At 40.4% G+C, this 13,507-nt stretch overlaps 1 protein-coding gene across 4 annotated transcripts in view; it reads right to left on the bottom strand.

The window, feature by feature from the left end:
* Nucleotides 1–13,507, bottom strand: part of CFAP95 (cilia and flagella associated protein 95) — a 158,580-nt gene that overhangs the window by 126,024 nt on the left and 19,049 nt on the right. For 3 of the 4 annotated variants that reach the window (XM_049895528.1, XM_049895527.1, XM_049895529.1), the window contains exon 2: nt 4,941–5,049. The exons of the other annotated variant lie outside the window; for it this stretch is intronic. In XM_049895528.1, the coding sequence (XP_049751485.1) occupies nt 4,941–5,049 (109 nt within the window). The remainder of the gene's footprint in view (nt 1–4,940; nt 5,050–13,507) is intronic. 4 annotated transcript variants of the gene reach the window in all.

The following is a 13,507-nucleotide window of genomic DNA, read 5'->3' as shown; positions in this document are numbered from 1 at the left end:
CTCCTGTCCCTTCCTGCCTTCTCATCCTGCCTCCGGACAGGAAACGCCCATTTAGTCTTGTGTATCTGCTTGAACTAAGAAATACACTCTTCATGAGTATTATGTTATAGTCCAGCCTAATCTTTGTCTGAAGAGTTGGCTCCGGGAATGGATTTAGTTCTGTGTTAACAGAGAGTCTGGGGGCCGTGTCTTTGAGGGTTCCTCTAGTTGTCAGATCATTAAGTCTGGTCTTTTTATGTGAATCTGAGCTCTGACCACACTTTTCTCCTGCTGTCAGGGACTCTCTGTTGTGTTCCCTGTCAGGGCAGTCATTGGTGGTAGCTAGGAACCATCTAGTTCTTCTGGTCTCAGCCTGATGGAGTCTATGGTTTATGTGCCCCTTTTGTCTCTTGGGCTAATATTTTCCTTGTATCTTTGGTGTTCTTCATTCTCCTTTGCTCCAGGTGGGTTGGGACCAACTGATGCATCTGAGATGGATGCTCAGCAGCTTTTAAGACCCCAGATGCCACTGACCAAAGTGGGATACAGAACATTTTCTTAATAAACTTTATTATGCCAATTGACCTAGATGTCCCCTCAAACCATGGTCCCCAGATCCCAGCCCCTGCTACTCTGTCCCTAGAAGTGTTTGGTTGTGTTCAGGAAACTTCTTAGCTTTTGGTTAAGTCCAGTTGTGCTGACTTCCCCTGTATTGCGTGTTGTCCTTCCCTTCGCCTAAGATAATCCTTGTCTACTACCTAGTTAGTGAATTCTCCTCTCCCTCCCTCCCCACCATTGTAACCATCAAAGAATGTTTTCTTCCGTGTTTAAACCCTTTCTTGAGTTCTTATAATAGTGGTCTCATACAATATTTGTCCTTTTACAACTGACTAATTTCACTCAGCATAATGTCTTCCAGGTTCATCCCTGTTGTGAGATGTTTCTCGGATTCATCACTGTTCTGTATCATTGCATATTATTCCATTATGTATGTTGTTGTTAGGTGCCGTCGAGTCGGTTACAACTCATAATGACCCTATTTACCACAGAACAAAACACTGCCCAATCTTGCACCATCCTTACAGTCATTGTTATGCTGGAGCCCATTGTTACAGCCACTGTGTCCACTGCATATATATTCCAAAATTTGTTAATCCATTCATCTGTTGATGGGCACCTAGGTTGTTTGCATCTTTTTGCTATTGTGAACAGTGCTGCAATGAACATGGGCATGCATATATTTATTCATGTGATGGCTCTTATTTCTCTAGGATATATTCTGAGAAGTGGGATTGCTGGATCATATGGTACTTCTATTTCTAGCTTTTTAAGGAAGCGCCAAATCAATTTCCAAAGTGGTTGTACCATTTAACATTCCCACCTGCAGTGTATAAGTGCTCCAGTCTCTCCACAACCTCTCCAACATTTATTATTTTGTGTTTTTTGGATTAGTCCTAGCCTTGTTGGGGTGAGATGGTATCTCATTGTAGTTTTGATTTGCATTTCTCTAATGGCTAATGATTGTGAGCATTTCCTCATGTATCTGTTAACCACCTGAATGTCTTCTTTAGTGAAGTGTCTGTTCATATCCTTTGCCCATTTTTTAATTGGGTTATTTGTCTTTTTGTTGTTGAGTTTTTGCAGTATCTTGTATATTTTAGAGATCAGACCCTGATCGGATATGTCGTAGCCAAAAATTATTTCCCAGTCTGTAGCTTGTCTTTTCACTCTTTTGGTAAAGTCTTCTGATGAGTGTAAGTGTGTGATTTTTGGAAGGTCCCAGTTATCTAGTTTTTCTTCTGGTGTTTGTGCATTGTTAGTTATGGTTTGTATTCTGTTTATGCCATGTATTAGGGCTCCTAGCATTGTCCCTATTTTTTCTTCCATGTCTTTTGGTTTCTTGGACTTCAATCCTTAATGTGAGTGGATGCCTAAGGGCACTCTCTTCTTGGAGGATCTTGAATGAGTGGCCTAATACTTCACTTCTAGTTCCAATAGAATGTGGGACAATTATTTTGTTCTTGGCCTTTTGGAGCATCCTCCAAAACACAGACAAAGAGAGTCCCACTTCAAGTCTTGTTACAAATAAATGATGCTCACATTAGCCCCAGTGGCAGCATTTAAAGGCAAGGAAACCTTCAATCAGCTAAATAGAAATGCTTGTGGATGTAAAAACCAAGCACTCAGCAGCAATCTTGCAAAAAAACAAAAATGCTAGGAAGGCATTCAGGAGGTAAAACAGATGGGGATAGGGCTAGCCAGCACACGTGTGAATATAATTCAGGAAACAGGACAGAAGTTATAGCTAAGATGTAAGAAATCAAAGCGCCAACACATATGCAGTGAGGTATATACAATACCCAAGCCAGAGCCAAAAAAATAATTAGGTTCACTTTCTGCAAGAAGCATGCAGCATAAAGGTAAAAAGTCCACTGGACTAGAAGTGGGACAGCTGGGCTTTCCAAGCAGCAGTTCGGAGAAGTATTTAAGAGCTTAGGCTTTGGAGCCCAAGGAGAAAAAAAATTTTTTTTAAGATTTTTAATATACTCTGTAGCTGTTTTACCTTGAGCAAGTCATAAAGTTTCATTCAGACTCAGTTTCCTCATCTATACAATGCAGGTCAAGGAAAGTACCTGCCTGAAGAGTTGTCCGCTGTTAATGTAACAGTTTTATGGAATAAGCTGTACTAAAGAGGATGTAATCATAAAGTAACTTTATTTGAATCCAGTGGTCCCTTCTGTCCCACACTGAGGGCTAGTTCTTTCCTTTTGGTTGATGGACACCTTAGGCCAGTCCCACACCTTTTCTGGTTCTTTCAAATCCCAAGAAGAATCTCATTTGAGTTATGAAATTTTCCAGCATAGTGAAATTACCAAAACCTCAAGCTGGATTAGATTTAAATCTTCTCACCTTTCCAGCTCAGTGCTGCTTTAGGCCTGGAAGTCTGCAGTGGGATGGCCTTGGTCAGCTGCTGCTTCCTTCCCTTCCTGCCTCTCTCTCTCCTCCTCAACTTACTGACTCTTTCCAAGCCTGGAGGATGAGGAGTAACTGAGGGAAAAGACATAGTATCAACTGGCCCTTACTCTCCTGACTTACGCTAGCACCTCTGGGCTTAGAAGACTTTCAAAATTGACTGCTTCTCTCATGGGGCACTTTTGTCATTGTTTTCAGAGATTCCCTTACTGAGAACCTCCAACTACAACCTTCTAGAAGCAAGCCAATCTTCTTCTCCTTCTGGTTGATTATAACTCCTCTTCCTCAGCTTTGGGTATCAGGTGGGACTCTTCATTTAGATCTCTTTGCCCTTCATCCCTACCCCAGGCAGCCCTCTTTCAACAGCACTCTGGACAGATTCTCTCCAGTACATCCCCGGGGAAACCTCGCAGAAGCACACATCCTTGGCCACCACCATCCCGCTCCAAGTGCAGCTTGCTCCCACTCTTTTCCTGCTCGGCATGTCAGGCCTGTCCTCTGACCTTTAGATTTCTCAGGAATGTCATATACCTGTATGCTCCATGTATTCTCCAACTTCCAGGTCACACATTTTAATCTTTCTAAGTGGTTCCCTTGGAAGTCCTCTCAACTTTGGAAGGAGGGACATGCAACATTCAACTAAAGAAATCCTCCTCATTCTCTTCAACTCCTAGTCTTCAAAGGCAAAACCACTCGTACTGGCTTGATCTAATTTAGATTTTCTTAGCAGGTCCCACCTAGATGGCACAGCATCTTGCTATAGGACATATGGCTTTTCCCATCTATCGAGAGTATCCTAGTCTTTAGGCCTCTATCAAAACACTGTGACAAAAGGTGGAGAGGCTCATCCACCCTCCTGCTGCATCCAGTATGGCACCTGGGTCATGAAAGTATGGAGGCTCTGTGCCTGTATCCTCTCCCTTCTCTTTATACCCAGGACCTCAGGTAAGTCATTTAAGATCTGTGAGTCTAGGTTTATAACTGGAATGATATCTTTCTTGTCAACTTTATAGTTTTGTTGTAAAAAGCATCCATGTCCTGCCTTGTCAACTAACTAGCTCTTAAAATCCCCAAGACCATCCTATAAGGTTGAACTGAGTCTTTGTCTAGTCCCAAAATTCTCGACATCTTAGGGCACAACTTAAGGGTCTTTTGAGAGTTGATTGAGCAGGGACCCAAGTAGCCAAGCAGCAACCCATTCATAATAATGCAAACAGAAATTACTTAGGCAACAAATATTCCTTTTGTAATTGTGTTACACAAACTCCACTACCTTATGAAAAGCACAAGCACAAAGGACTGAAATCAAAGACCTGGGTTCATACCCTAACTTTCCACTCCCTAGCTGTGTGACTTTAAGTAATGCAATTAACCTTTAGGAGTTTCTTTATCTTCATCAGTAAAACAGAGACAATAAAACCTACTCCACAGAGAAGAGTCCCTGGGTGGTGCAAATAGTTAAGCGCTTGACTACTAGCCACAAGGTTGGTGATTTGAACCCACTCAGAGGTACTTTGGAAGAAAGGCCTGGTAGTCTGCTTCTGACAGGTCACAGCCTTGAAAACCCTATGAAGTGCAGTTCCACTCTGCACACATGGGATCGCCATGAGTCAGAGTCAATTCCACAGCAACTAACAACAACTCCATAGGGTAACTGTGAAGAGATATCTAACGAAACACTGCAACAGCACCAGCAACAGCATCACAACAGTAACAATTTCTTGAGCACTTGATACGTGTCAGGCACTTGATATTATATTTATGAAGCACTTTATATTCTTTGTCTTATTGAATTCTCACACCAACTGTAAGAAGTGGGTACATTCTATAGGTAAAGTCAACGAAGCACACAGTGGCTAACTCGCCTGTCTAAATCACTAGCATAGCTAATACGGGGGCACTGACAAGGTGCTCCTCCCTTCATTTTTCCATGTTTCACTATGATGAAGACTCCTGGCTTAATGAAGAAGTTAGCAGCCACTACTTACTTGGGGTTCATCAGTTCCAAGTCGCCGGTATGTTGAATTACACAATTTTTTGACAGTCTCAGGACCCTCTATATCATAATCTTTGGGAAAAGCTTCTCTGTCATGGTGCCTTAAGAAAAAAATCCAGTAAGGGATGAATCTTATTTACGTGTACCGCACTTACATTTTCTAAGTTACACAATGTACATTTTCTAAGTTACACAATGAAAAGTTACTATAATCGTGACATCATTTTAATTGTAAATCGACTATGTTCGTGACATATAAAGTATTTTCCATCTCTTTTTTTAAGACATGATGAGGCTACTTCCTAAAAACAATTAGTTCAAGTGACAAAACTAATAACGTTCCCCAAACAAGACTTATCCAACACAGTAACTCAATTACTCTAATGAGCTGAATCTTATTTAATAATGTAGAATAGTTCCTGAAAGCACACTCTAAAACAAAACATGGTAACAAATCAGAAAGGTAACTTACCACTCAGAAATTCTTTCTGCTATGCATTTAATTACAATTTTTTTTTTTCCAAAATGAGCAGGATAGCAACGTATTTGCTTATATTGATCTATAACCTACGCTTCCTGCTTCTAAAGAGGGCCTAAAGGAAGCTGACAATTAAACATAAGCAAAGGCGGGGGAGGGGGGAACAGTGCTTAAAAAATGTAAGTGGAAGAGGAAAAAATATTCCAACTATCCTGACTAATTAGGTGGTTAGGAATAATAGGAGTCCCAGGTAGTACAAAATGTTAACACACTTGGCTGCTAACCAAAAGGCTGGAAGCTCAAGTCCACCCAGAGATGCCCTGGAAGACGGGTTTGGCGGCCTGCTTCTGAAAAAATGAGCCATTGAAAATTCCATGGAGCACAGCTGTACTCTAACACACATGGGATAGCCATAAGTTGGAATCGCCTTCATGGCAATTGGTAAATAGTACCTTGCCATGAGCACAGAGATGAAGGGAAAGACCACCAGTTATTATTCCCACATATTATCCCCACAGCTGACTTCTTCATTAGGCACTTCAGCCATGGTGCCTAAGGTCTGCACACTTTCAGAGACTTGCAAAAATGTTTTAGGTTTTTTAAATCAGAAAAATGAAATGAATGGAACCCAACTTGAATTACATCCACTTTTATAGCAAAGCAGTAGTGAAATCTCATTATAATGCTTTTTTATGGAGGATGGGGCCCATGAACCTCAAAGTGCTTGGGGCCCACGAAAGTCAGAATGTGGCCCTGATTATCCCATGACATATTTTAAATTTTATTATAACTATATTCTTACAAAAGATGCAGATATGTTCTTTTTCTTATACAACCTTAGATAAAGCAGCCAAAAACACAGCATTGAAAACATGAATCCATAATGAAGGTGTTTCTTTGGGGGATGGAGCTAATGCAATCTGGTGTTTACTGCTGCCTGCCGCTACCCACTGATGGTGTGTGCCTACGGCCTGCCAGGCTCTGACAGATACACAAACCAAAAACCAAACCCGTTGCCATTGAGTGGATTCCCACTCATCATGACCCTATAGGACAGAGTAGAGCTGCCCCATAGGGTTTCCAAGGAGCAGCTGGTGGATTCGAACTGCCAACCTTTTGGTTAGCAGCCAAGCTTTTAACCACCGTGCCACCAGGGCTCCAACAGATATACACAGTCACCAAAAAAGACCCGCCCCTACTTCCAAGAGGTAGCATAAAAGCAAATGTAGTAAAAATAATTAAGGTATTGTAAAGGAAACCAGAGGCCTAGTTGATTCTCTAACTTTATTATATCATGTCATGTGAACATTTGTCTGTGCCTCAGTCTCCCCTGAGATGAACTGGGAATCAAATAGCCAGGAAATAAATGAGTCAATGCAGTGAGATTCTCAAATGAAAAATAATGTACAAATGCAAAATATTATTGTTTAATGATATGGTGTCTATCCATAATATTTTTGGATAGTTGGGTATTTTAAATACTTTATCACTACTAAGTAAGCCATACAGCATCTGTGTGAACTGTGCATAGCAATATGTATAAAAATAAACCAGATGTAATAATACATATGTATATATACTTTATACAGGCTTGTTCTCCTTGCTCCATGCATTTATTTACAGTCACCATACAACTTGTCATGACTCGTTGTTTATATCAATAAAAAAATCTTTGAGGAAAAAAGATGACTATGATAAAATAAAATTTAGAATGACTCTCAAACAGTAACTTTCAAACTTTTTGACCACAGCCCCCCAGTAAGAAAAGCACGTTACATCTTACTCCAGAATACGCATATGTGTAATTTCTGTGAATAAAACTGAAACTTAAATTTCTACTTCCCCTTATGTGATCTTGGATACTTTCTAGACTCTTTCATTCTATTTCATTGTTTAAAGTGCTATGATCAACCCACTAAAGTGACTTCACAAAACATCAACAAGTCAGGACCACAGTCTGGAAAACACTGCTCTAGACCAGCGGTTCTCAACTGGGTTGGAGTAGGATCAATTTGATCAATCTATTTAGCAACAACTAGGGACATTTTTAGTTGTCCAACTGGAAGAGGGAGTTGTGTGCTAGCAGTCAGGGATCCTACTAAACATCCTACGATGTACAGAACAGCACCACAACAAAAGAATTACCTGGCCCAAAACATTGGTAGTACCAAGTCTAGAAACCCTGCTCAAGAGGGTAGTCGCATACCAGGCTCTTAGATCATTGGTTCCTAGATCCAAGTGTTTCATGGAGCAGCAAAACTGCCCCCCAAAAGTGGGTGGGACCAATATAAAGTTGCCAATTTTTTTTTGACAAGAACACTAAAAACAAAATAGCCATCCAATTGCTTTAATAAGAGGACCGCTGACACCAAAAATTGTAGTTCCAAGAGGTGCAAACAGTTAAGGCTCTCAGCTGCTAACCAAAAAATTAGAGGCTCAAGTGCACCCAAAGGTGACTCAGAAGAAAAGCTGGAAATCTACTTCCAAAAAATCAGCCACTGAGAACCCACTGGAGCCCACTCCCTCTCTGACACACACGGGGTCACCATAAGTCAAAATCAACTGGACAGCAACCGGTTTGACTGGTTTTAAGACCAGAGATTAATAATAAAAAGAATCTCAGAGTCCTTTATATGGAATATATATAGCTGTATGAAAAACAGAGCCCTGGTGGCACAGCAGTTAAGAGCCACAGCTGCTAAACAAAAGGTCGGCAATTCAAACCCACCAGCTGCTCCTTAGAAGCCCTATGGGGCAGTTCTACATTGTCCTATAAGGTCGCTATGCATCGGAATCGACTTGATGGCAATGGGTTTATATATGAAACACTTGCTATATTGTCTTGATAGTCTGTATATCACCTTGGATTAGTGAGAAGGTCACTATTGACCAGAGCCAGTCTAATTCACACAGATAGGTATTTGACAGGAGCTGGTCAGCAGTCAACTCAAGGCCAAAAATGCTTGAATATAGGTATTCTGTGCTGCTGACTAAAGGTAAAGCTGTGTTTGAGGCCAGGCTTTTATGTAGGTACAGCCTGACCTTCTTGCTAGGAGGGGGACCTACAGGGCTTCCTGCCAAGAAGGTCAGAATTTTCCTTGAGAAGCAGCTTGTTTCTGCTGTGAACCAAGTTCTATCAAGCTCAGAGCTGAATGCTATGGCTATTTTTTATATGGGAAATCTTTATGTGAGATAGCCTTAACTACAAGTAGGTGAATCTTGTTTTCTTTGTCCTTCTGTGGAAGAGATAATATGAATGTGGATAGAATTAGGAGTAGGGAGAGAGCTGACAGGACAAAATCAGAGCTGCAAACTATATAAAAAGGAACATACAACCATGGCTCTGGCCTCAAAAATGCAACTTGGAATGATTTAAAGAATGCTAAGATCAAGCACTCAGCTGCTAACAGAAAGGTCGCTTCATGGGAGAAAGATGTGGCAATTTGCTTCTGTAAAGATTACAGCCTTGGGAATGCTCTGGGGAAGTTGCTATGAGCTGGGATTGACTCAATGGCAGTGGATTTGGTTTTGGTTTTTTGAAGGTCAATAGATGAAGAAAATCCTCAATGAGATGGATTGACATAATGACCACAACAATGGACTCAAACATACCAATGACCATGAAGATGGCGCAGGACTGGACAATGTTTTGTTCTGTTATATATAAGGTCACCATGAGTCACAGCCAACTTGATGACAACTAACAACAACAAGGTCAATAGAATCCAGCAGAGCAAAGATTAGCATAAGCAGGTCCCACTCTGGACAAATGCCCAGCATACACAGTTGGTTACACAACTTCTCACCACCAACTCTACCATCATCCGAGACCTTGTAGGAACTTGAAGTTCCTACCAGAAGAGCAGAGTGACTCTACATCAAACTGGATCTGTAAGTGCCCCTTGAGAAAACACATACAAATTCCCAAGTGAATTTTGGAACTAAACAAACTTAGGTCCAGGGCAGACTCAGCCACGGACCTGCACCTCCCCTAAGGCTGCCATAGGACAGAGTGGTCCAGCTTCCCATCAGAGAAGGATGGGGTGGGGTTAGGACACAGGATTCTCTTCTTAGGAAAAGAGACCAAATTACACTCTATGGTTTCTGTGGTCTCACGTCTAGTGGGGAAAGTGAAGTGGGGGAGGGTTGCAAAGAAACCAGTATCTTCACTATTACCCTGCCCTTCTCATTGTTTTATAATTACCCGTGAATACATCTGCCTTCTCATTAGACTAGGAGCGTCTTGCACACAGTGATTATTTTGTATTCATCTTTGTGATCTCAGTGCCTAGTATAGTCTGACATATTGTAATGATCATCGAGTCTTGATGGATTGATTGACTGAATGAATGAATGTTCTTACATTATGTTACTGTCACCTTAATACAATGCTGAAAGCAAAGGCTTTCGAATGTGTCTATAAAAATAAAGAGTATCCCAGCTCACTCTGCAAAGCACACATAAAGAGGGAATGATTATGCACATAGAGATGCTAGTCCTTTGCAGCACTAACTTGTCTCTGGAGGAATTATAAATCTACTTGCTGAGTGGAAAAACTCTCAATATGCATATGCATAACACTGAGTGAAAAGGGAGTTTGAATCTGAGCAACATCTGACATGTGAAGAATGATAATCTGAGCCAAATGCTAGCTTCTGGTTACTTGACAAGAGACATACTTTCTTAGCAGGTCTCAAAGATGTTAAAATTTTTTAGCTGGGACTCCAGATGGCAAAATATATTACTTTTAAATGTTAGAATTATTAATTTAGTTTACACCTACTCTGTCAGCTATTTTGTTTTTTGATGTAAATCTAGTCCAAAAGAGATACCTTTTCTATTAGGTTTTATAATCATCTGCTATCTAGGGCTTTCTAAGAAAATTACCCTAGAGAGTCAGCTATATTCCCAGACACATTAGAAGCATAAAACCAATAGTCTCAAAGGCTGAAAAGAAACTTCTGACAATCCTCTTTCAAGATTTCTTGAGCGAATGATTTACATGCCAAGGTGTTGTTACCTGGTGGTACGTTCACCAAATTGACAAACGAAGACTTTACGATGTATTTGCAGAGTTATAAAGAAAATCTTATGTCCTTGGGGGAAATGGTGACATTTCAGAGTTATGAAGAAGGACTTTGTTTTTCAATGTGTCTCCTGCTGCTTGTGATTTGTGCATCTATAACCAGGAAGCCACAAAATTTGATGCCTAAACTGTACTAAAAAAAAAAAACATTTGACTGAGACAGAGAAGTGAAGTCATTTTTTTTTTCATTCCACGTGTATTCAGTGGCATGTAAATAAGGCCCGTTACCATTATAAATTGTCTTCATAGAAAAATCTTCAAAAACATGAGGCCCTGTGGAGAATAATGGGAGTAAACAAAAGGAACACACTAGTTCAGGTCTTTGTCTATCTTAAAAGTTTAAACATTAAATTGTTGTCAGTCTGAGTAACTACATACATGTGACTGTAAAAGCTGCTGAAGGGACATGCATTAAACAGAGTGATACTACAACTTATTATCCCAGCTGAGAAACCTTTAGACGGAACCACCATTTATCATCGAGATGATTCCAACTCATGGCAACCCTACATTTGTCAAAGTACAACTATGCTCCATAGGGTTTCAGTGGCTGATTTTTTGGAAGTAGATCACCAGACCTTTTTTCCAATGGGTTCCTGGGTGGGTTCAAACTTCCAACTTTTCAGTTGTTAACCATTTGCATCACTCAGGGACTCCAGGACTGGTGTAACTCAGACAGTCCTGGTCAAATCAGGAACAACGTGGTGATTTGCCATAATCCTATAATTATTTAAAAAAAAAAAAAAAAAAAAAAAATTTTTTTTTTTTTTTGTAAGATACTACTCTGGGTTTCTTTCATCCTCTCCTCCAAAAACAGCATATACTGGCAGACCAAAGCCATTCTAGGTGGTGGAATAGTGGACTAAGGAGCGAGATTTTAAAGTGTATCATATATATTAGTAATTAAGGTGTATTATATATTAGTAATTACTGTAGTCCAAAAAGCACCTTCACAGTATATCCCCATTGGTATGGAGACCAGTTTACCCCCTCAAAAAACAAAAAACAAAACAAAACCCTGATTACCTGTGTAACCTCCTATCCCTGTAGTCCTTAAAACACTTGACTATCTGTGTAAGCTCCTATCCCTCTAGTCTTAATATCATTGGCTTAAACAATTTGAATTAATTACTCCAGAATAATATCAAAAGATTATATTATGTGAGTTTAGGGCCCATTTTAATCCACAGTCTTGTGATTCCACAAGCTATGCATATTGAAGAGATAATACAAGGTTCTTTGGTTTCAGAGCAATTCATTACATTTACATTAGAAAAAAAAAAAAAAGTCTTTCTCCACAAATAGGATCTAGAGTTCAAACAGACGTCTGTTATGAACACAGCTGCATGAATGAGCATTTCCCCCTCTTCCCCCTAGAAATCATTCAAAAGCAGCAAAGATATTGGAAAAAAAAGAAAAAGAACTAACTAAATTTTTAGCAAACTAGGAAAGGTATAATCCCCAGATTGTATCACATGTAAGGGCTACTAAAAGCAGCCAAGATCCTGTAGAAGCCAAGTGGGAGAAGTGAAAACAACAGGCTGTAGTGAGAAATCTCAGTAATGAGATTGCCCAGAGGTGGGAACTCTCAGAGAGTTGTCAGCCAAAAAATTATTTGTCCTGAAGTTATGCAGAAAAAATCTTTCACTAAAAACAACAAAAAATCACACACACACACACACACACACGGAACTCTGGTGACTCAGTGATTATGAGCTCGGCTGCTAATCAAAAGCTCAACAGTTTTAATCCACCAGCCACTCCTTGAAACCCTATGGGGCAATTCTACTCAGTTCTACTCTGCCATATAGGTCACTATGAGTCAGAATTGACTTGACATCAATGGGTTTGGTTTTTAGTATATAGATATAGAGACAGAGATAGATATTTGTCGTTGCTGTGCGTCATCTTTTTTTTTTTTAACCTCAAACACATTATAAGTATTTACGAGCTAAAAATTCAGTGGAGAACTTCCAGGTCAATTTTTGGATGATAGCCTGTACCCAGAAGAGTAATTGGAATTTCAAACCACCAAACCTGCTGATGCCCTCAGGGTGTTTCCCAACATTGCACTTGGGTAATGGCTTCAGGGCTGCAGGAACAAGTCTAGCTCCAGGGCTCACCCTATGTGGGGATTTTTACAAGAAAGCCTTCCACATGTGATAGACATTGTGCTCCTCCATATAATTTCTTCTTTCTTTCCTGGGAATACAAGAAGTTGAAATTCCCAGCCACCTTGCCGTTAGTAGGGCCATGTGACTAGTTCCAGTCAATAAAATGTGAGTAAAAATGATTATGTGTCATCGCTGGACTAAGACAGTCAAAGCTCTTTTGCAATCCTCAACCCTTCCTTCCCCTGCCAGAGCAACAGATGACATTCTACATGATGCAGCCTCAATCAATCTGAGTCCCAGAGTTCACCCCCCACTGAAAATCTACATCAGTGTTTGTGTGAGCAGGAAATAAACTTTCATGTGTTAAACTACTTAGATTTTGGAGTTGTCTGTTACCACACCTTAAGCCTAGACTATTCTGATTAACATAGAAATCAGTACCAGAAGTGGGGAATGTATTGATATAACAAAAAACTAAAATATTGCCCGGCTACCACCAATGACTGCCCTGATACGGAACACAACAGAGAATCCCTGATGGAGCAGGAGAAAAGTGGGATGCAGAACTCAAAGTCTAGCAAAAAGACCAGACTTAATGGTCTGATTGAGACTGGAGAGACCCCAAAAGGACATGGCCCCTGGACTCTCTGTTAGCCAAAAACTAAAACAATTCCTGAAGCCAACTCTTCAGACAAAGATTAGGCTGTCCTATGAGTCGACAGCACTGAGTTGGATGAGACATAAAATGATACTAGCTAGGAGTGTGCTTCTTAGCCCAAGTAGACACTTGAGACTATGTGGGTAGCTCCTGCCTGAAAGGGGGATAAGAAGGCAGAGGGGAACAGAAGCTGGCTGAATGGACACGGGAATACAGGGTGGAG

Source organism: Elephas maximus, chromosome 9, assembly GCF_024166365.1.
Source record: "Elephas maximus indicus isolate mEleMax1 chromosome 9, mEleMax1 primary haplotype, whole genome shotgun sequence".
NCBI classification, from domain to species: Eukaryota; Metazoa; Chordata; class Mammalia; order Proboscidea; family Elephantidae; genus Elephas; species Elephas maximus.
The sequence above is the reverse complement of the archived record's forward strand: the minus strand, read 5'-3'. Positions and strand labels throughout refer to the sequence as shown.